The sequence below is a fragment of the Myotis myotis genome, unplaced genomic scaffold, assembly GCF_014108235.1.
Source record: "Myotis myotis isolate mMyoMyo1 unplaced genomic scaffold, mMyoMyo1.p scaffold_m19_p_11, whole genome shotgun sequence".
NCBI classification, from domain to species: domain Eukaryota; kingdom Metazoa; phylum Chordata; class Mammalia; order Chiroptera; family Vespertilionidae; genus Myotis; species Myotis myotis.
In genome coordinates this window covers 25,796,684-25,819,629 of record NW_023416315.1, presented here as the reverse complement: position 1 = coordinate 25,819,629, position 22,946 = coordinate 25,796,684, and the positions used below count along the sequence as shown (strand labels likewise).

The window sequence follows — 22,946 nt, the reverse complement described above, 5'->3', positions numbered from 1 at the left end:
GGGAAATGCAAACAAAAGCCACAATATGATAGCACTCGTCTACCAGACAAAGACAGAAATTACTAAGTGTTATGAGAATATGGAATAACCAAAATTCTCCTGCACTTTTGGAGGTTTATAAATTGGGACAACCACTTTGAAAATCTGTTTGGCAGAACCTTAAAAAGCTAAGCATATGACTCATTAATTCTTCTTTTAGGTATATAACTAGTAACATATGTTCACCAAATAAACATGTATAAGAACCTATTATAGGAAGAAATCTGAAACTACCCAAATGTCAATCAATATAGGATGGGTAAATAAATTGTGGTATATTTGCACAATAGAATTCAGCAATAAGAACGAATGATTCACAATTATATACAACAAAATAGATGAATCTCAAAAACATAATCTTAAACAAAAACACCCTGTCATATACCCTTCTATGACTGGGTGTTTTTGTTTAACATTATGTTTCCATTTATATAAAATACCAAAAGAAATCAAAATGAACCTATGCTGTTAGAAGTTAGGATTGTGATTACTATTGGTGTGTGTGAGCTGGGCAACAGTGATTGGAAGAGAGCCTGAGAGAGGCTCAGCTGATCTGCTTCTTAATCTGGGTACTATACATCTGGATCTATTCAGTTTGTGAAAGTGCATTGACTTATACACGTATGTATACTTTTCCATATGTATATGATACTTGTAAAAAAGTTAAAAACACATTACCTTAAATCTGTACCCACCTAGTTAAGAAATATCCCCATTCTAGCGATGAAGAGCATGAGAAATAGAGTTTAAGTTAATTAGTTACTTTTTAAATTTTTAAAAAATATATTTTTATTGATTTCAGAAAGGAAGGGAGAGGGAGAGAGAGATAGAAACATTAATGATGAGAGAGAATCATTGATCAGCTGCTTCCTGAACAACCCCTACAGGGGATCAAGCCCACAACCTGGCAGCATGTGCCCTGACCAGGCATCGAACCGGTCAACTCTTGGTGCATGGATGATGCTCAATCCCCTGAACCACACTGATCAGGCTACTTAGTTACTGTTAGTTACTAATAACCAGAGAGCTGTTAGGCGACTCAGATTAAATGGTTTTTAGTTTCCTTTCTTGTTCTAAGGTACCATGGTTTTATAAATCCACCAATTTGGAATCTAATTAACTTTATGACTTCCTTCTTATTTTAATTTTCATTGGCCTTCCTAATGCATCAGTGTTTCCAAATTTCTATATCCAATGTAACATTCTCTGACATTTAAAATATATGACAAATAGTTTTCTTGAATATTGAAGAGTTTGTTCTATTAATTTTATATTGTTTCTGTATTTATTGTTTTGTAGGCAAGCAAAGGTCGGACTACAATTGTGGTAGCACACCGACTTTCCACTATTCGAACTGCAAATCTGATTGTGACCATAAAAGATGGGGTGGTGGTGGAAAAAGGAACACATGCGGAACTAATGGCAAAACAAAGTTTATATTATTCACTTGCAATGTCACAGGTAATGTTTACGTGACATGTTAGCAGGGTTGTTTTTTTTTAACCAGAATCCCAACTCTGCAATTTAATCATTTTAGTCCTCGACTAAGTTATTTAAAAAAAAATTTTGCCTCAGTTTTCTAATCTCTAATGGGGAAAATAATAGTAGCTTATTCATGAATTCCTGTGAGTACTAAATTGATTCATTCATATACAGTGCTTTGAATTATTATTGACATAAATTTTATTATATTATGATTACTAGCATTAGCATTATCCAATGAAACTTTTCAGAAAAGTTCAAACCATGGAGATTAATGCTGTAGTTATTTGTCTTGAACATGCATGATTATTTGCAGACATATTCATTTAGTGAGTTTCCACATGAAAATGAAATAAAAACAGATAGACATACCAAAACTTATTTTGTCTAGCAGCCTTCTCAGGAAAAGAAGTTGTCTTTGTCCTGTTAGAGCACCTTTTTAGAAAAATTTATTATTAAAAGAGGTCAAAATGTTACTTTAAACTTGTCACAAAGTAAATATCTCCTGAAGAAAAAAAAAAAGCCAAATAAAAGATTTCTTTCTTAGTACAGAAATTTATAGGAGGCGAAAGAAAGTGATAGCACAAAAGAATGTCTGATTAAAGATGTTAGGATAGTATAGGACTGGTTAAAGTTCATTGTACTTTGAAATGACTGATTAACAGTTGTTAAGCTTGTCAAAGAATCAGTGTCCCTGGGAAGCCTTTCATGTGTATATTCTCCTTTGTACCTAAATCCACCTATGTCTTTCATCTCTACTCCCCACCCTGATCTGGGCCACAATCACCCTGACTAGGCTCCTCAGTTCTGTCCCATTTCCCTTCCTCTCCTCTCTTCTCAGGGAAGTCAAATTTATTTACTCACACCACTCAGATGAGCAGACAATATCTAGCTCCTAACTTCATTAAAGCTGGTTTCATTTCCTGAGTAGCAAGAAAAACAAAACTAGACTTAGAGCATTCTGGTTTAGAACTTTATCCTGTCCTATGGATTAAACAGTTCCATTAAGTTTAACTTGATATTTTTGGAACTCCTTATTGTTTATGAACTGGCCCCACCACTTTTGCTTTTTAATCAGTTTGGAATGGGCAGCAGTGGCAGGCTTGGAATTATTCTCCTGAGATCTTCCTGAGACTCAGGACCAGCCTCACATTTAAGTGCCTAGCTACATGTTAGAAAATTATAAGCTACCCAAAAAGCTAGGAAGAAGGGATCAGAAAGAGTATCTTTGAGTCATCTCCCTCACAAAGCTCCTTTAACTAAGATCTGCCCCTGCTGGTGGAATAATTGTTTTGGATTAAGGCATTGTTTTCTCCAGTTAATTATACAGATCTTTAGGGAGAGGCAGGGGGTGTGGGGAAGGCACAGTAAGTCATTGTCACTCACTAACATTTTAGTATGAGTTGGGCTTGCTCTTTATGAAGTCTGAAAACTTCAGCAAGATCTGCATAAGAATATACCACTTTCAATAACAGAGGCAATATTGTTTAGAGCAGCAGTTCTCAATCTGTGGGTCGCGGCCCCTTTGGCGTTCGAACGACCCTTTCACATGGGTCGCCTAAGACCATCCTGCATATCAGATATTTACATTATAAATTCATAACAGTTACAACATTACAGTTATGAAGTAGCAACGAAAATAATTTTATGGTTGGGTCACAACATGAGGAACTGTATTTAAAGGGCCAGAAGGTTGAGAACCACTGGTTTAGAGGGATGTTTAATAAAGTTTCTTTGAATTTTTAAGGCATTAGTCTAATGGTAACCTGTATGTCGTCATTTAAGGATATTAAAAAGGCTGATGAACAGATGGAATCAGTGGCATATTCTGAAAAAAATACCAGTTCAGCTCCTCTGTGCTCCATGAATAGCATCAAGTCACAGTTTACTGACAAGTCTGAGGAATCTACTCAACATAAAGAGGTAATGGTTCAACTATCAACAAGTTTACCCACATGTTCTCCAATGAATTTTTATTTAATCTGTACAATATTTAGAATGCATTTATGATAAAATGTTACTATAGCACTAACTTTATAAAACAAACTCTTTCCCAAACTTTACGGTAGCATCACTATGACACTGTAAGAAAGAGGCCCTCAAATAAGCCAGCACTTTTGTCAGAAGCCATTATGCAGACAAGAAAGCTCATGAGAATGTTATATTATTCTTTCTTTCCTATGAGGCAAACTGTGGGTTAAAACAGTGGCTCAGGAATTGTGGTACAGATCCTACCAGTGATGTTCAGAATCAATTTGGGTCATATAAAGACCCAGATCCACCCCACTACCAGGACAGATAAGCACCAGCATATACAGGGTCTAGTCCTCTAATTCCAGGGCACAACCAGAGAGAGTGAGGAAAATGTTCAGAGTGTGCATTGAGGCCCAAAGTGCATCCTGGACATGTTAAGAGAAGGGAGGCTGAAATGAGTGAGGTAAATTGGAAATTGAATAGAGTAGTATTGAGTGGTATGAGATGTAAAGAGGGTTACAGCAGGTGATCTGGACTAGCGGAGAGCCTGGGGGTAGGAGTGGGGAAGCAAGCATGAGAAAAAGTACTCCTCGCCCAAGTGAACAAAGCTGTGTGCAGGAAGTTGCAGGCATCAGTGATCTGGCTGAAACAGGCCCGTGCTATCTGGTCCCCATGGTTACACCTTTATTGGCCAAGCGAAGAACTGGAGAAAGCACTTGGTATCCAAACACATGAGAAAACAGCCACTTAGCTCTCAGAAAACTGTAGGCAGAACAACAGAGAAAAGAGCTCACCTGCAGGAATGTTCTCGGTGAGCCATCAGAAAGAGCAGGAAGAAAAAATGGAAGTATCCTATTTACAGGTTCTTAACTGATATATATCAGTTGAAGACAGAGTGTGATTTTAATGGCAGTCAAAGTAAATTTCAGAGCAAATAGATCAGTTTACCAAGAACTGAAGAGAGAAATAGATAAATTTCAATTATATTCAGAGATTTCAAAAGCACCCCTCTTTTAAATATTGATGGAACAAATAAACAGTAGTTCAATAGAAATAGAGATGGTGTTAATAGTACTGTCAACCAACTTGACCTACTAGACATTTATAAAAGTCTAGACCTATCAATAGAAGAATACACATTCTTTTCAAATTTACCTGAAACATTTACCAAGATAGGCCATATTCTGGACCATAACACAAGTCTCAATAAATTTTTTAAAATTCAGGTAATTCAAAGTATATTACCTGACCAAAATAGAATTAAATAAAAAATCAAGAACAGAAAGTAGATAGGGATTTTTGGAAGTTAAATAACTCAGTTTTAAATAATGCATGGATCAAAGAAAAAATCAAAAGAGAAATTCTAAAGTATTTTTAACTGAACAAAATGAAAATTTCAAATGAAGCACAAAAGGATATTAAGAAATGTATACTACTAAACACCTGTATTATATATAAAAAAGATCTCAAATTAATAAACTAATAAATTTCCCCCTTAAAACACTAAAAGGAAAAGAATAACTACAAAGAAGAAGAAAATCAATGAATTCCAAAGCTAGTTCTTTGAGAGCATCAATAAACTGAAAAACCTCTGGATTGACTAAGCAAGTAAAACTTAGAAAGAAGACACACATTACTAATATTAAGAATTAGAGTGATGACATTACCACAGAAACTACAGATATTAAAATAATAATAATACAAAAATATGAAAACATTTCTGCAAACAAATACTACAACTCCAATGGAATGGACAAATTCTTTGAAGGACACAAACTACCAAAGCCTACTCAAAAAAAAATGTAATAGCTTGAATAATAATATATCTATTAAAATGAAATTAAATTTGTAGTTAAAACCTTTTTTATAAAGAAAACTCCATGCCCAGGTGGCTTTACTAGTGAATTATACCAAACAGAAAATTGAAGAGGAAGGAATTCCTATTCCCTGAGAATAACAGTCATACAGTTTAATAGGAGTAAAGAAAAATATACATATTATTTCCTCTATGAGTCTTAACTATCAAAACATGTGGGTTAATTTGTACTTTTTAATGGTAGCAACTGAGTGAAATGCCAAAAGGAGAAGTTGCACAAATAGTCACTTTTAAGCAAGATTCCTTTGTTTTGAGGTCATCACCAGTAATATGGACAGCAAAATCTTTCTAAGAAAAATTATTTCTACTGATTCACCTGTTGTATTTGATATTTTACATTATCAGTCTGTTTAAGATTGCTAACTTCTCTAGGTTCCATTATGCTCTCAAACTGGGGTTTTAACCAAGGTATTTTATTTATAGACAGGTCTCCCTGAAGTTTCACTATTAAAAATTTTAAAATTAAACAAGTCTGAATGGCCTTCTGTAGTTCTGGGGACATTGGCTTCTGTTCTAAATGGAACTGTTCATCCAATATTTTCCATCATCTTTGCAAAAATCATAACTGTAAGTAAAACTAATTTGCTAATTGTCTCAACAATTATGAACAAAGTGTGGCCTGGGAGAACAGACCAGTTGTACTCTGATTCAGCAAGAGGAAAATTGGGGTCCCCTCTACTGTGGGATCCATGACAAAAAGGTTAACTAATGCTCTCAGGGAACAAACCAGCCACTATTGTGACGTTTTTGGCTGGGACTTGTTGACTGGGCAATCAGTAAATAAATTGCTTTGTGTTCTAATTTTGACTCCAGTGCTGTATCAGCATTCCAAAGCATTGAAGCAATAACATAGACAAATACGACTGCTCTTCTTTCAACTGTTCAAAACAACGGCCATTTTTTATTAACAGCCAGATCAGGGAGAGGAAAAAAGAGTTTTAGATTGTGCTGAGGGACCTAGGAAAGTTGATGGATTCAAGGATTTTACTAGAGCTATGTTAAGTTTTCAATCTCCCAGATTTGCACAGCTATGTCTTAATCAACATAGATGCCAATATGTACATGTATAATTACCAATTTTAGGAACAATTTCTAGGGACATGTACAAAGTTCTCATATTGTAGGTAGTGCTCTAAATAGAGGAATATTAAGATATCTGACTTATTGAAAATTATTGGAAATAATTCAAGCTGGTAGTTTCTTTGACAATACACTGTGAAAATAACAGGTAGAGGATTCATTTGTCTGATTTCATATATATACATATAATCTTAAGTGAGAGAATTAACAGCAAATTATGCTTTTATCCCATTTAATAAACAGAGGATAAAACAATGGTACACCTTATTATGTTGAAATTCATTTTTAAAATCCTGATTAATAGACATTTTAGTTTTTTCTCTCTTTCATATTTTCTTCCAATCACCTGATTTAAAAAAAATCTATTCTTTTTCAGATGTTTGAAAAAGATGATAAAACCACATTAAAGCGTGACGCAGAAATTTATTCCATGGTATTTATCATTTTGGGTGTTATTTGCTTTGTCAGTTATTTCATTCAGGTAAGATTTCAATGAATTAAACAAGTTTTAATGTGATTACTTATTTATGTTATCTTCTCTATTTGAGATAAAAATAACTAAATATAATAACTAAATAAAATATAAATAAGTAAATATAGTATCTGTTACAAAGAAATAGGAAAGAGTTAAGAATAAATGTAGGTTTTCTTTTTGTTTTCCAGGGATTCTTTTATGGCAGAGCAGGGGAAATTTTGACCATGAGATTAAGGCACTTGGCATTTAAAACCATGTTATATCAGGTCAGTGTTTAGTGGATTTTTTTCTTATTTTATTTAAAATGTGCTTTTTAAATATTCTAGCTTTAAGTCAATTTCTTCAAGTCAATTTCTTGACATAACCTTTCTTTTGCTTATTTAAAAGCATGCTTGTTGTGTTCCAAGTGGCATCTGATGTCAGAATTCTTAAATTTCTGTAAGAGAAGCAAGTTCAAAATTGTATTCAAAAATACAACTTATAGAAAGCAGGATTTAGAGTCTGCTCCTCATTCCTTGCATATTTCTTGACAAATCTTTAATGTATAATGTAGTGTTCTAGGATCAGAATGGAAGCTCAAATTAAAACTAAAAAGGAAAGTTAAGAGCTACAATATCTTGAATAACATATATGAAAAGGAGTTAATTTCCCTTGTTCTCACCCATGTGCACAGCTTGTTTTTTTACTTCATACTTTTTTATTTTTAAAAATCTTTATTGTTGAGAGTATTACAGATGTACCCTTTTTCTCTCCCATTGCCTCCCTCCACCCAGTTTCTACCTTGCCCCAAGCCTTCACGACCTTTTGTCTCTGTCCAGTGGTAATGCATATATGCATAAACTAAACAAACAAGGAATCTAATGAACAAAATAAACTGATGAGTAAGTAGAACCAGAGGCATGGAAACAATCACTTCATATGTCTTAAAGCAGCCAATCTCTCCTTCCTCAGAAGAGTTCAGAATTCAGATAACATCAGTCTAGCTGGCAGATCGGCCTGCTGAACACTGGTGATCAATCACACTTGTGAAATAAATAAAACTAGGTGGATTAAGTAATAATCTTGAGAAGTGAGTCTTGGGGGCAAATGACAGGAATGTCTCTGTTTGGCACCTCAAAAATTCTTTCAGGAGGCCGAGGTGTATTGGGTTATCCTGAAAGCAGTAATCACTTGGAGCCCTTCACCACACTTTCAGTCATCAGAACTCACTGTGCAGGAACAAATAGCTTCCTGCCAGGTCATTTCTTTTCAGAAATAGAGTTTCTGTCACTCCAGCCAACTCATCAAAACCAGATTTTACTTCTTGTGACTTTTAGCAGTAGCGTTTGGAGGGCTGCTGTGTAACAAAACTCCTTCACTTTTGTGCACTTAGGGAACTAGTGCCGGGGTCCAACCCCAGCGGGTCCAGGGGTCCCCAAAGGTGTGGATGGAGTCGGCGAAGAAGGAATGACACAGAGACAGCGTTCAGTTGATCAGCAGCCTAGCCAGGATCTCTAGCCAGGATCTCCAGCCAAGTTCTGGTCTGGATCTCCAGAGAGGTTCTGCTTCAGATCTCCAGCCAGGTTCTGTGTCCATGTTCTCTTGCTAGGTTCTCCAGCCAGGTTCAGTCCAGGTTCTCCAGCCAGGTTCAGTCACCAGGTTCTAGTCAGGTTCTCTTGCCCATTTCTGTAGTCAGGTTCAGTCCAGGATCTTTTGCCATGTTCTCTCCAGCGAAGTTCTTCTGTCTCTAGAGAACGTTCTGTGTAGGTTCTGTGCCTCCTGGTTCTGTCTTCTCAGTTCTGTGTTCTAAGTTCTGTGTTCTAAGTTCTGTCTTCTTAGTCCTGTGTTGGGGGGTCCTACCCCAGCAGGTCCAGGGGTCCCCAAAGGCGTAGACGGAGTCGGCGAAGAAGGAATGACACGGAGGCAGCGTTCAGTTGATCAGCAGCCTAGCCAGGATCTCCAGCCAAGTTCTGGTCTGGATCTCCAGCGAAGTTCTGCTTAGGATCTCCAGCCAGGTTCTGTGTCCATGTTCTCTTGCTAGGTTCTCCAGGTTCTCCAGCCAAGTTCTGTAGCCAAGTTCCCTCGCTAGGTTCTCCAACCAGGTTCTGTTACCATGTTCCCTCACTAGGTTCTCCAGCCAGTTTCTGTCCAGGTTCTCCAGCCAGGTTCAGTCACCAGGTTCTAGTCAGGTTCTCTTGCCAATTTCTGTAGTCAGGTTCAGTCCAGGATCTTTTGCCATGTTCTCTCCAGCGAAGTTCTTCTGTCTCTAGGTTCTGAGTAGGTTCTGTGTTCTTAGTTCTGTGTTCTAAGCTCTGTATTCTAAGTTCTGTCTCTAGCTGTCTTATTACATCTGTATTTATACCAGTTGATTCAATCCTATCAATCTCTATGACAAAGGTTAGGGCGTTTCTTATCTCCATTCCAGGGAGTAAAGATTATGTAGCTTAAGCATGATTGTTCGTAGTTAAGGTGATTAATTACCCACCTGGCACTAGTTAAGAGGTTTTATTCCCTCCCTAACTTCAGGGGAAAATCCCTACCTGGGGAAACAACCTTTCTCAGAGAGGAGACCTTGGTTAAAACACATAGTGCCAAGAAGGTGAGCAAACATATTAAGAACAATATGCCATATATGCCAGGTCCCTTGAAACAGCAAGGATGGACCGGCTCCCGGCAAATTCCCCCTTTTTTATTTTTTAAAAGCAGGGCGCTTACCTAGGGGAACCCTGTTTGGGCGCCAGATGCCGGGGTCCAACCCCAGCAGGTCCAGGGGTCCCCAAAGGTGTGGACGGAGTCGGCGAAGAAGGAATGACACAGAGACAGCGTTCAGTTGATCAGCAGCCTAGCCAGGATCTCTAGCCAGGATCTCCAGCCAAGTTCTGGTCTGGATCTCCAGAGAGGTTCTGCTTCAGATCTCCAGCCAGGTTCTGTGTCCATGTTCTCTTGCTAGGTTCTCCAGCCAGGTTCAGTCCAGGTTCTCCAGCCAGGTTCAGTCACCAGGTTCTAGTCAGGTTCTCTTGCCCATTTCTGTAGTCAGGTTCAGTCCAGGATCTTTTGCCATGTTCTCTCCAGCGAAGTTCTTCTGTCTCTAGAGAACGTTCTGTGTAGGTTCTGTGCCTCCTGGTTCTGTCTTCTCAGTTCTGTGTTCTAAGTTCTGTGTTCTAAGTTCTGTCTTCTTAGTCCTGTGTTGGGGGGTCCCACCCCAGCAGGTCCAGGGGTCCCCAAAGGCGTAGACGGAGTCGGCGAAGAAGGAATAACACAGAGGCAGCGTTCAGGTGATCATCATAGCCAGGTTCTCTTGTCAGGGTCTCCAGCGAAGTTCTGCTTAGGATCTCCAGCCAGGTTCTGTGTCCATGTTCTCTTGCTAGGTTCTCCAGCCAGGTTCTGTAGCCAGGTTCCCTCGCTAGGTTCTCCAGCCTTGTTCTGTCCAGGTTCTCCAGCCAGGTTCTATAGTCAGGTTCAGTCCAGGATCTTTTGCCATGTTCTCTCGCTAGGTTCTGTCTCTAGGTTCTGAGGCCAGTTTCTGTCCAGGATCTTTTGCCATGTTCTCTCCAGCGAAGTTCTTCTGTCTCTAGAGAACGTTCTGTGTAGGTTCTGTGCCTAGGTTCTGTCTCTCTTGGTTCCATATTCTAAGTTCTGAGTCTTGCTGTCTTATTACATCTGTATTTATACCAGTTGATTCAATCCTATCAATCTCTATTACAAAGGTTAGGGCGTTTCTTATCTCCATTCCAGGGAGTAAAGATTATGTAGCTTAAGCATGATTGTTCGTAGTTAAGGTGATTAATTACCCACCTGGCACTAGTTAAGAGGTTTTATTCCCTCCCTAACTTCAGGGGAAAATTCCTACCTGGGGAAACAACCTTTCTCAGAGACCTCGGTTAAAACACATAGTGCCAAGAAGGTGAGCAAACATATTAAGAACAGCATGCCATATATGCCAGGTCCCTTGAAACAGCAAGCATGGACCGGCCCCCGGCAAACTAGGAGATACAAAATGCAACAAAACAAATGGGAGGTTTCCCGGAGCAAGCTGATGCTCCAAAGCAGTTGGTGCCTGACACCCTCTGCTCAAAAAGGTCCAGAGACTGGAGACTCTCCTTAATCCAGAAAAAGGAAAAATCTAAGGGATCATAAAACCATATAGTGCCTGCATGTCTGGCTCATGTCAAACTTGGTACTTTAGTTTTGTTTTTTTATTTATGAACACAATGTCTTTACTGCAAATTTCTGATGATATAAGGTGGAGTTTTAATTAACTAATACTATGTTTCACACAAGTTGATAACATTTGCTCATTTTTGTTTTTTCTTCATGATTTATGTTTTTTCATGTTCAAGGATTTTCAGTTACTGGAAATTTTTGAAAATGTTCCCTGATTGAATGTTTTAAACAAAAAGGGTATACATTTTGACCTTTAAAGTATTACTTTGAAATTCTTCGACAGAGGTTCACAGTATGCTTTTAGTAAAAGAGTCTGAAGGTCACAAGCCACTTTAACTTGTAGATATTATTAGTCCAATATCCTGATTGTTAATAATGAACACTGATGCTTGGCCTAGCATTAGCCTTGTGAACATAAGGACAGTAGCATTCATGGATAAAGTAGCTTCTGCTCATAAGAATGCACCAATCTCTAAGCCATAAACTCCGGTCCTTCAAAAAACATGCATGTACAGAGATACACACAGAATCTCTATATTATTCATGTTTTTAAAATTCCCTCTTAAATTTAACTCAGCCCTTTCAGCTTAGTGTTTATTTTCCCTTTTCATCCTTCAGCATTCTTTTTTGCTTCTTATCTTTGTTGTGTGTGTGTGTGTAATTGGAGGAAAAGAAAATATTAGTAATTTGGGTTTCTTTATAAATATCTTCCCAATTTCACTTTTGTCTACAGTGAGGGAAGCTCCTAATGTTTAGTTTTGCCTAACTCTTGTTACCTGTTTTTTGTCCCAAGTGAAGACTTTTTAAGGCTTAGAAAGCATGCTGAGACTTGCAGTGCTTTTTATAACCATTTTGAAACCTCATTTGAGGTAGAGGTATTTATGGAATCAGGTGTGTCTTTTTATAGGTATAAACTCCATATTTTATTTGATTACTTGTGCTTCTTCCAGTTAAAAACAATGTTCTAATTGTTGCTGACTTTAGTGGTTGTAAATAATGCATTGCTAATTGTGTTTCAAAGCTAAATTTATACAGGGTGTCCCAAAAAATGTGTATACACTTTCACAGCTGAGAGCTCAATTTTGAAAATGAAATGTATTTCAATAAACACTGCCTTTATAATTATTCAAAGTGTGGATATACATTTTTGGGACACCCTACATTTCTTAATGATAAATATTGACCTATAGATCTATTGGGTTTTTGAACAGATTTGAACTTTATTTTTGTCCATTACTCTCTAAATTAGATTAGCTAAGTCTTTTGTGGGAATGTCTCTAAATCATAAGATGATGGCATTAAATGGTGATCCCTAAGGGATCTCAAAGGGCTAATTCCAAAAGGATTTGAGGTAACAAGTACTGAAGCAGGAGAAATAAGTAATGAAACTCAACTATAATGCTTCAGTTAGATGGGAGGTAGTTGTTTAAAATCTCTGGCATCTAGTTGCCTAAGTTCAAATCCTGGCCTCAGCACTGGCCAGGTGTGTAGCCTGGGGCAAGTCACATTTAATTTCTCTGTACCTCAGTTTCCTCATTTATAAAATATGGATAATAATAATATCTACCTCACAGAGGTGTGATAATTAAATGAAAAAGTACATACCAAGTACTTACATAGTGTTATTTATTTCTAGTAAAATTTTTGCAGGAAAAAAATGGATTTGTTAGTATAAAAAAACCCTGATAGCCTTACTTATCAGAAATAGAAGAAGCAAGCTAATTTTTACTCAACACCAGCTATGTTCTAGAAACTCTAAGCGTTTGAAAATATATATTGCCTATGCTGGAAAACAGTCCCTAGAGCAGTGATGGCGAACCTATGACATGCGTGTCAGAGGTGACACCCGAACTCATTTTTTTTGGTTGATTTTTCTTTGTTAAATGGCATTTAAATATATAAAATAAATATAGAAAATATAAGTCTTTGTTTTACTATGGTTGCAAATATCAAAAAATGTCTATATGTGACACAGCACCAGAGTTAAGTTACGGTTTTTCAAAATGCTGACACGCTGAGCTCAAAAGGTTCGCCATCACTGCCCTAGAGTGTACAGCTGCTGACTTGAAAAGCAATTCTTGCTGACTGAACACCAGATAATGACTAGTACTAGTCACATATGAATCCTATGCTTTGTGTTACTATAGAATCAAGAATGGACTATTCAGTAATGAATTCTCTTTCTACATTTTAAAATCCTATTGTAAATAAAAATTCTCTATGCAACTCATGTCATATTGCAATGTAAAAATAATTAGAAAATGTACAGTATATCTTAAATTTTTGTGTCTACAATAAAAAACAGGCAATGTCTTCCAGTTCAAGAATACTGTAGTATTACTGTTGTTGATGTGAGTTGCCAATATGTTAGGCTCTTGACTGGGGTTGTTTTCAAAGTGACTGTGTATTGCAGATCATGATCTCCACAGGATGCCCTCTGGGAAACTCTTTGGGACACTTTCCCATTCAAGGGCTTAGAGCAGGGGTGGGCAAACTTTTTGACTCGAGGGCCACAACAAAAGCATGGATGGAGTGTTTGTGTGAACTAATATAAATTCAAAGTAAACATCATTACATAAAAGGGTACGGTCTTTTTTTTTTTTAGTTTTATTCATTTCAAACGGGCCGGATCTGGCCCTCGGGCCGTAGTTTGCCCACGGCTGGCTTAGAGAGTAGTTTTGTCATGCCAGGATTGTACACACTCTGGCTCCTGCCTTATTATCCCCTCTCGGGAGCTTTATTCTCACGTGACTTCATGATTAATGCACAGCCTTCTATTTGTTATGCTTTTGTTTCCTTAGTTGGCAAAAATCTGTATGTACTAGTAACCTAGGCACCAGGTTCCTGGCTGGGCTGCTGTAAGCCCAGTTATTGAACTCACTAAAAACAAATCACTTTTCAGAGACAGTCTCCTGTAGTTTTAACACACAAGAGATATGTGGTTTGAGTGAGTGGGAGGAAACACTCAATAGCTAATAAAATCAGAATTCCTTGGATTGAGAAGTTCTAAGAGCTGTCTCTATTTGCTGTTGAAAATTGGTTATAACATGTTGCTTTTATAGCTTATATTTTTATTACCTGTCTCCTTCTTCAGATTGCATGCTTCTTGGCTGCAGGGGTTTCATAGCAGCCTTTCTGCCTCCTTAGCTTCTCACAATGGTCAGTGCTTATAAAATGTAGGAGGTAATACGAAGTGTCAGAGAAAGCCTTGCTTATGTGGGACCTAAAGAGAAAAAGATAGTTTATTACTAATTGGCTTAAGTAGAAAGGTCTGGAAATATTTCTAATTTCTGTGGTGCATTAGCTTGCTTTTTAAATAGGGTCTGCTCTCCACAAATTACTTGTGGAGTAAAATTACAAATTACTTGGTGGTTCAAACGGATCATTTTTAACATTGATTATTCTAACAATACTAGAGGCCCAGTGCACAAATTCATGCACCAGTGGGGTCCCTCAGCCTGGCCTGTGGGATCGGGTTGAAACCGGCTCTCTGACATCCCCTGAGGGGTCTCGGATTGTGAGAGGGTGCAGGCCAGGCCGAGGGACCCCAGCGGTGCATGATTGGGGCCGGGAAGGGACTTGGGAGGTTGGCCAGCCAGCTGGGGAGGGACCGCGGGAGGGCTCCAGACATGTCCGGCCCATCTCGCTCAGTCCCATTTGGCTGGACCCCAGCAGCAAGCTAACCTACCAGTCGGAGTGTCTTTCCCCTGGTGGTCAGTGCATGTCGTAGTGAGCAGTTTAGCAGTCTTAGCATATCATTAGCATATTATGCTTTGATTGGTTGAACGGAAAACTGGACACTTAGCATACTAGGCTTTTATTATATAGGATTGTAACATGGCAATAAGTCCAAGCTGTTGGACTTGTTTTCAGTTTATATCTAAGTATAGATCTTTGTGAAATAAGAAACAAAAGTCATTTGATCCATGATATTTACAAAAATTAAGGACATGTGAGTAAGGAGGCAGGTAAATGCCTTCTGACATACTATAGTAAAATAATAACTCAGAGAATCTTTTTGATACTTGTATGTTAATTCCCTTTTTTCTCTAGGATATTTCCTGGTTTGATGATAAGGAAAACAGCACAGGAGCCTTGACAACAATATTAGCCACAGATATAGCACAAATTCAAGGAGTATGTATATTGCTTTTATTTTTTTAAATGGCATATGTATGTGGTATGCATGTATGCACATGTGTCTGTGCATATACATGAGCTATACTGAGATGACCCACACCTTTAAGGAGACCAGGTAAGTCCCAGGGCTAAAAAGAGATCTCAGTAGAAGGTGTATGGAAGTTTTAATAAAAGAAGAAAGTTTAGCCCAGCCAGTGTAGTTCAGTGGTTGAGTGTCAACTCAAGAACCAGGAGGTCATGGTTTGATTCCCAGTCAGAGCACATGCCTGGGTTGTGGGCTCGATCCCCAGTAGGAGGCATGCAGGAGGCAACTGATTGATGATTCTCTGTCATCACTGATGTTTCTACCACTCTCTCCCTCTCCATTTCTCTCTCTGAAATCAATAAAAACATTTTTTAATTTAAAAAGAAGAACATTTAGCCGAAACCGGTTTGGCTCAGTGGATATAGGGTGTCGGCCTGCGGACTGAAAGGTCCCAGGTTCGATTCCGGTCAAGGGCATGTACCTGGGTTGCGGGCACATCTCCAAAGGGAGATGTGCAGGAGGCAGCTGATCGATGTTTCTCTCTCATCGATGTTTCTAACTCTCTATGTCTCTCCCTTCCTCTCTGTGAAAAATCAATAAAATATATTTAAAAAATAAATAAATAAAAAATAAAAAAAGAAAAAGAAAAAGAAGAACATTTAGTTTTTTCTTCTCCCCAATAAATAAGACCTTACTTAACATAATGTCTAACAAATTAGATTCATGTGCACATCTAGGAATGATTCTGTACTAGTTGTTATACAGATCAAGTTAGAGATATGTGTAATAATGACTGGTCATGTTATATATAAACAAAATATTTATGCACCATATTCAAAAGTGATGACAGAATGAGCAGTATAATGTATGTCAAAGTGATGCTTAAATAAGCATGGGGAGTACAGTAGTATGGAAGAGATAAATAATAATTTATTAATTTTCTTCCAGTTATTTTAGAAAATTAACCTTTGATCACAAGTGGGATTTCAACTATAATTGAGAAAATGAGTGCAAAACAAGTTTTCACACTTTTAACTTAAATGAGGTAAAGCTTCTAATCTCTTTGTTAAAACAAGAACTCTAGCAGTTATAGTCTCCTTTTTCCTTATCATCAATGTGGGAGAAAAGGAAAGTTAATAATGCACCTCTCTCTGAATGACAAAATCTTAAAAGTATTTTTATTTACAAATATTAAAATGTCAATTACAGCATTGCTGCCAGAGCAACAAATTATCAGCTGAAACAGCCCATCAAAACTGCATTTTATGGAGGCTATTTCCACAGGATATAGCCATTATTCTAACTTATGTAACTTCCTCAAGACCTCGTTCAATATATAGATACAAGGGCAGATTTCTATTACCAGAGAATAGAACAAGTTGGTTACAGCTGTGAATATTCCAGTGCATCCATATTGGTTTGGAAAAGTATTTTAATCATTTAGAAAGAGCTCAAGAGGAAAGGGGCATAACCTTCATCTTTTCCCAAAACTCTCTTTGATAATTTTGAAGCCAGGGCTCTAAATTTCTTTAGATAGTATTTAAATATTAAAATAGGGTTGAGCAGTTAAATTTTACTGGCATAAGTGGGGAAAATGATAGGTAGAATTTCACGTACTAAAGTAATGGGCATAGCATTAATAGCAAAAATAGAATTATGTAAATGACAATGTCTTTTTTTAGAAATTCCAGGGTTCACCTCTTTAGACAGAAATATTAGTCTCTATAATTCCATTTGAATCCCCATTCTACACAATTTGCTGTTTTCTTCTTTACTGTGGGAATATTTTTTTCTTACTATCTATCATTTAGATCTTTTAAGAATTCAGTGAAAAGGCATTCTTACTGGCAGCTGTATTTTATATGTGAGCCATCTTCTCTTTTAGCAAGTATTTACTTTAACAATAGAACAGATTAGGATTGAAAGACCAACATTGTTTTCCTTAAACTAATTAGTTGTTTCTAATAAATAGTGTTGTCTCTCATCAAGAGGAATTAATGAGAATATGTGTGAGCCTAATTCCTTATAAGCATCTGACTAATACAATTTGATCACTTGAAACTTGGTTGCAATTGTAAATGTTGGTCTCATAATAACATTTGGACAGATCATTTTCATTGAATGAGAAGAAGTAGCTAAAGAAAAATGGTTAGAATACTGATGGTAGATTTTAAAATTACTGAATTTAACAAGCAAAACAGCCAATGAAGGATTTCAAGAGTGAGACTGTGTCTACTAGCATGTAATTCACATAAGTCCTTGCTTTGCCATATAAAGATAAATTCATATCTAACATGAATGGATACTCTTTTTATCTAAGGAGGAATTATTTATCAGTCCTATTTGTCCACTATTTCTTTTCTCACAAAGGCACACTACCCTATGAAATAATTCAGGGTCATATTTCCTATCATAGCAATTTAAGACATATTCATCTCAGTTTCTTCATCATGTAATTTCAGTTACATTTTATTTTATCAAATGTGTTAGGGGGGATGTTGATAAAATAGTTCCTTAATAATAATAAATATTATTTTGAAATCTTTACTAATGACCAAAAAATATATGCCCCTGGCCATTTTTAGAAACTCTGATACTTTGAGAGCCATGAAAAACACATGTTAGTAAAATAAAGTCATAGGACAACATGATTCCTGAAATAGTTCAACAAATACAACTAATTTAGCTGTTCTTATTTCAGCCTGAGGTCATAGTGTATTTCCAGTATATCTGTCAAGAGAGTATTTTCTGTGTAAAATGTAGTTTTACTAAATATATAAGGCCATTTTAGATCCTTTAAAAGACTAGATTCCACAAAATTACGAAGATATTATTGCTGTATCTTTTAGCAACCCCTTTTCATCAACCAAAAGTCTTATCTCATTTTTGTCCACAAGGAAGTATATTAATGACACTACACTTGATGTAATACTGACAGACACAAATATAAGTTACAAGAATTCTTCTCATCATAAATATGATTATACTGCCCAAAGAAATAAAAAAAAAACTCATTAATTCCAAAAGCCCAATGAGTTGATTAAGTATAACTAGGTCAGTGGTCGGCAAACTCATTAGTCAACAGAGCCAAATATCAATAGCACAACGATTGAAATTTCTTTTGAGAGCCAAATTTTTTAAACTTTAATTATATAGGCAGGTACATTGTTATTAACTTAATTAGGGTACTCCTACGCTGGCCTTTGCTAAAAATGGACGCGACTAGCACTAACCACTGCACAATGAGACTGCTGACTGGCTCACTCAACTCCTGCATGAATCATGTGCGCCTCCCCCACGCTGTGTATCTCATGGCCCACCTGCGCCGTGTCTCCCGTCGCCTGCCCGACCGACTGACCAACACCCCTCACTTCTTCTAATGCCACTTCTTCAAAATAGACTCGCCCAGGCCGAAAACCGACTTCTGCGCATGGGCCACGAAGTTTCAATCGCACTGTACGTGGGCGCCCCCACGTGGTATTTTGTGGAAGAGCCACACTCAAGGGGCCAAAGAGCCGCATGTGGCTCACGAGCCGCGGTTTGCCGACCACTGAACTAGGTTATCATTACATGGACAATAGTGACCTCATTTCTTGACTTAACATTTTGACATGGGAAATACATAAAACAGCTTGTCATTATTTGTGATTCAAAGAATGTTAGTAGGGTGGAGGGGGATGGGAGAGGGCAATGGGGGGAAAACGGGACATATGTAATACTTTCAACAATAAAGATTTATAAAAAAATTTTAGTAATCATCAAAATAACTTTACTATAGTATAAGTGTGGCATATAATCAAAATGACTTTATCATAGCATAAATTAGACATATAATTTCTGTTTTGCCTTCATTTAGAGGCATTATCAAATCTATAGCATCAGAAGCTAATATCCAAAGCTATAATGGTTAAAGGTGGTTCTTCTTGTAAAGAAAAATTTTAATCTCAACTCTGAACTCAAAATATTGCAATGAAACTATCACTGCTAACCCCTCAAACTATTGTGTGGTAAGGCAAGTCAAGATAGTCAGCTTCTGTTTTTGACAAAAATGGAAATAAAGATGGTTAAGTTTATAAGAGCAAATGAACATCATCATCAGACTGGTCCAATAATGTGTGATAAATTCAATGATTTTCCACTAAATACTTGCTGATGAATAATACGGTGAATAACAATATTAAATACCTTGTATTTTCACATATATTTGTCTAACTAAGTCTTTTTTTCTGCTCTACAAATATTTTTCATCACCATCAGTTACAATACATCTTAGCAGATTCCACTTCAGGTGTCCTGACTTAGTTTTTTCTCAACTTCTTTGAAAATATTCTCACCTGTAGTTGTTCCATGCAGATTACTCATTGAAGTTAACTTTTCAGTCACTTCAAACTCAGCATTGGCTCCTCAAAAAACCCACAGTTGAGCAATATCAGTAACATATGTCAACCCATCAAAAGCCAAGTAAAGCTAATCAAAATAATCCACCTTGGTTTTTAATTGACTATTGTTATTGCTGACAAATTTCTCAGCTTTTTGAGCAACTTTTCTCACCAAAACACTAATCATCTGATGTAAGTTTGTGCTCTCTAAACAAATTTTTTTCCACTGCAGCAAACATGATTTAATTAACTCATTATCCATAAATGACTTTATTTGCTTAGCTAACAAATGAGCCACTCAGCCTCATTTTCACTTTTTAGTTTTATGAAGAAATTATGCTAAGATAAGATACTTCACTTAAATTTTCTAATTTTTCTGAATGTTGCTTTTCTATGAATTAGGAATATTGTGATGAGTGCTTAGTCTGGTAATGTTTATGTATTTTGTACATTTTTAGTACTATATAGTGTCATGGCATCATAAACACAATGCTATGGCATCTAATTATAACACAAAGTAAACCAAAGTCCATTGTTCCTTAAAAGCAGGACATTCAAAGTCTTTTCTCTTCCTTTCTTTTTTTGAGATGTTGAAAATGCACTAGTAATTTTTAAAAATTAAGATAAAATGTCAGTATAGCAATACATGTGGCACTCAACATGCTGTCAAATTGTAATCACCTCACAGATTTGTCACACGCTGAGCAGCAGTACAAAGTAAGGAGAGTGACACATAAGGTTTCTCTAGCAACTACTCAACTTATAGCACTAAGACAGTCACAGACAACAGGTTCCAGTGAAAGTTTATTCCTAGACACTGAAATTTTCATTTGTAGAATTTGATATGGGTCTTTCTGATATCTGCATTATCTCTTAACTTTGAAATATATATTATCTATATATATAAAAGCCTAAGTGACCAAACAACTGAATGACCAGTGGACCAGTCGCTATGATGCACACTGGCCACCAGGGGACAGACACTCAATGCACAGGATCAGGTTCCCTCCTGTCAGGATCGGGCCTGCGGGGATCAGGCCAAACCCAGCTATCTAACATCCCCTGAGGAATCCCAGATTGCGAAAGGGCGCAGGCCAGGCCAAGGGACCCAACCAGTGCATGAATCCATGCACCAGGCCTCTAGTACAATAATAATAACTTTTAACATCATTGTCTGCTAACTCTAACATTTGTGTCAATTTTGGGTCAGTTTTAATTTATTGCTTTTTATGCTCATTGTGGGTTTTATTTTACTGCTTTTTGCATGCCTGCAATTTTGACACACTAAATTTAACATTTTTGAGTGCTGTATATTTTTGTATTTTTATATATCTGGTTTTGTTCTGAGATGCAATTACGTTACCTTAGAAACAGTTTGATCCACTTGGGTCTTGATTTTAAGGTTTATTAGGCAGGACTACAGCCTACTATTGAAGCAAAATCCTTCTACATATTCTATTCAACATTGTGAATCATGAGGTTTTTCTGGTCTAGATGGTATGACAGACACCATTCCCAGCCCTCACACATATAGTACTCAGCTGAGTATTGAAGGAGGACCTTCTGCAGATATACAGATTTCTCTTTCCGTATACCTCTCTCTGGTGTTCTGTGCAACATATTCTAGCTTTCTTCCGTGACCACTCCAGAGCTCAGCTACATTTACTCAAGGTAGGGCTCTACTCTGTTGGGCTCTGTCGTAATTAACCACTTCTAATCTGAAGACTGACTGACTGCTCATTCAAGGGGTAAGCTAGGATAATCATAGAGCTCACCTACTTTGTTCCCCATCTCTGCCCTTGACTGCCTTAAGTTCAGTACCTTGAAAACCACTGGTTCATAGTTTTGTCTATTTTTTGTTTGTTTTAGATGGGAGCATAAAGCCATTCCAATACTCCAAATTAGCCAAAAGCAGAAATCCGATATATAGAACTTTATTTCTACAATTGTGTACTGAGTTTCCTTCCCTTTATTTTCTTACACTAGCCATTCCTCTTTGTATACTGTAATTTTCTTAGAAAAGTTGTATTCCTCACATTTAGCATAGTACCTAGGAATTGGAATATATTCTATAAGTAATTATTAACTAAAGAATTATTTAATCATGATTTTCTGCTCTTAATTTCCAAGAAAAAAACAACTGTATTTTTGTGCATGTTTCTAAAGGATCTAAGGAAGTTTCATTACACTTATTCTGATTCCAGTTCTAAATTCATTCAAGAGGTACATTATTTCTCTAGATCTTCAAGACCATTTTCCATTAGTTCTTACAGCATTTTTCAAAGCCAAATGTCTGTTATTTTCTATTAATTCTTCATGGAACAGGACAAATATATTCAGACTTTTTTTGTCCTACCTCCATCACCAAAAGGCAAGGTTTGTGGCCTATTCTTAGCTGAAATGACTAAACATTTCAAGAAGTTTCTGGTAGCTTAAACTAAAATACCATATAAAAAGGTATATAATCTTATTTTTAAGCAGCAGATTAGTACACAAATGGAAACCAAAACGCAAAGATATGCAAGTGCAAGTCACTTTGTAGAAAAGTATGTGCCAACAAACACTCAAGTAGAGGGCTATCTCACCAAAAATTAGTCAGATTTACATTTAAATGTTTTGAGAAATGAGGTTGATATGCATGGTCTTTAAACTAATTTTAAGTGACCATCAAATGTTTATTTTGTCTGGCTCAATTAGTATCTCTACCTCTACCTCTTTCTCTAACACACTGCATAATTTAATACATAAAAACATTTATCTTCTCATCCTTAAACTCTCAGAGACGTAAGTCAGCATTAAGTACCAAATGATATTCCTACTTCAGCCTCATAGGCTTAGAGCTCATGTTTAATACCCTAAGACACTTAAAATAGGTTTCTGTCTACCTTAATTTTCAGTATTTAGTTATTGGTTTGCTATTTGCTGTTGTTGGAGTTTTCTTTGATAGCTTAGTGAGAAATTGGGAAATAGTGGATCGTTGCCAAATGCATTCTTGAAACTGAAGCCACAAAAGATTTTTTAGGAATGAGGCAGAGCCCTGGTTGGAGAAAGGGCTCTTTTATTATTGTTTTTTTAATGACAATACTAACTTGGGAGTACTTGAGTGAAAATTTATATGACCTTTTTTTTAAATATGTATATGTTTTATTGATTTCAGAGAGGAAGGGAGAGGGAAAGAGAGAAACATTAATGATGAGAGAGAATCATTGATCGTCTTGCCTCCTGCACACCCCCTGCTGGGGATCTGCAACCCTGGCATGTGCCCTTGACTGGAATCGAACCTGGGACCTTTCATTCTGCAGGCCAACACTCTATCCACTGAGCCAAACTAGC

The 22,946-nt window shown here is 36.9% G+C and overlaps 1 protein-coding gene across 1 annotated transcript in view; it reads left to right on the top strand.

The window, feature by feature from the left end:
* The window catches only part of ABCB5 (ATP binding cassette subfamily B member 5), an 80,424-nt gene that overhangs the window by 35,925 nt on the left and 21,553 nt on the right, over positions 1-22,946 (top strand). The window contains exons 14-19 of the mRNA XM_036326993.1: positions 1,339-1,500; positions 3,307-3,444; positions 5,795-5,938; positions 6,828-6,932; positions 7,115-7,192; positions 15,123-15,206. Of these exons, the coding sequence (XP_036182886.1) occupies positions 1,339-1,500; positions 3,307-3,444; positions 5,795-5,938; positions 6,828-6,932; positions 7,115-7,192; positions 15,123-15,206 (711 nt within the window). The remainder of the gene's footprint in view (positions 1-1,338; positions 1,501-3,306; positions 3,445-5,794; positions 5,939-6,827; positions 6,933-7,114; positions 7,193-15,122; positions 15,207-22,946) is intronic.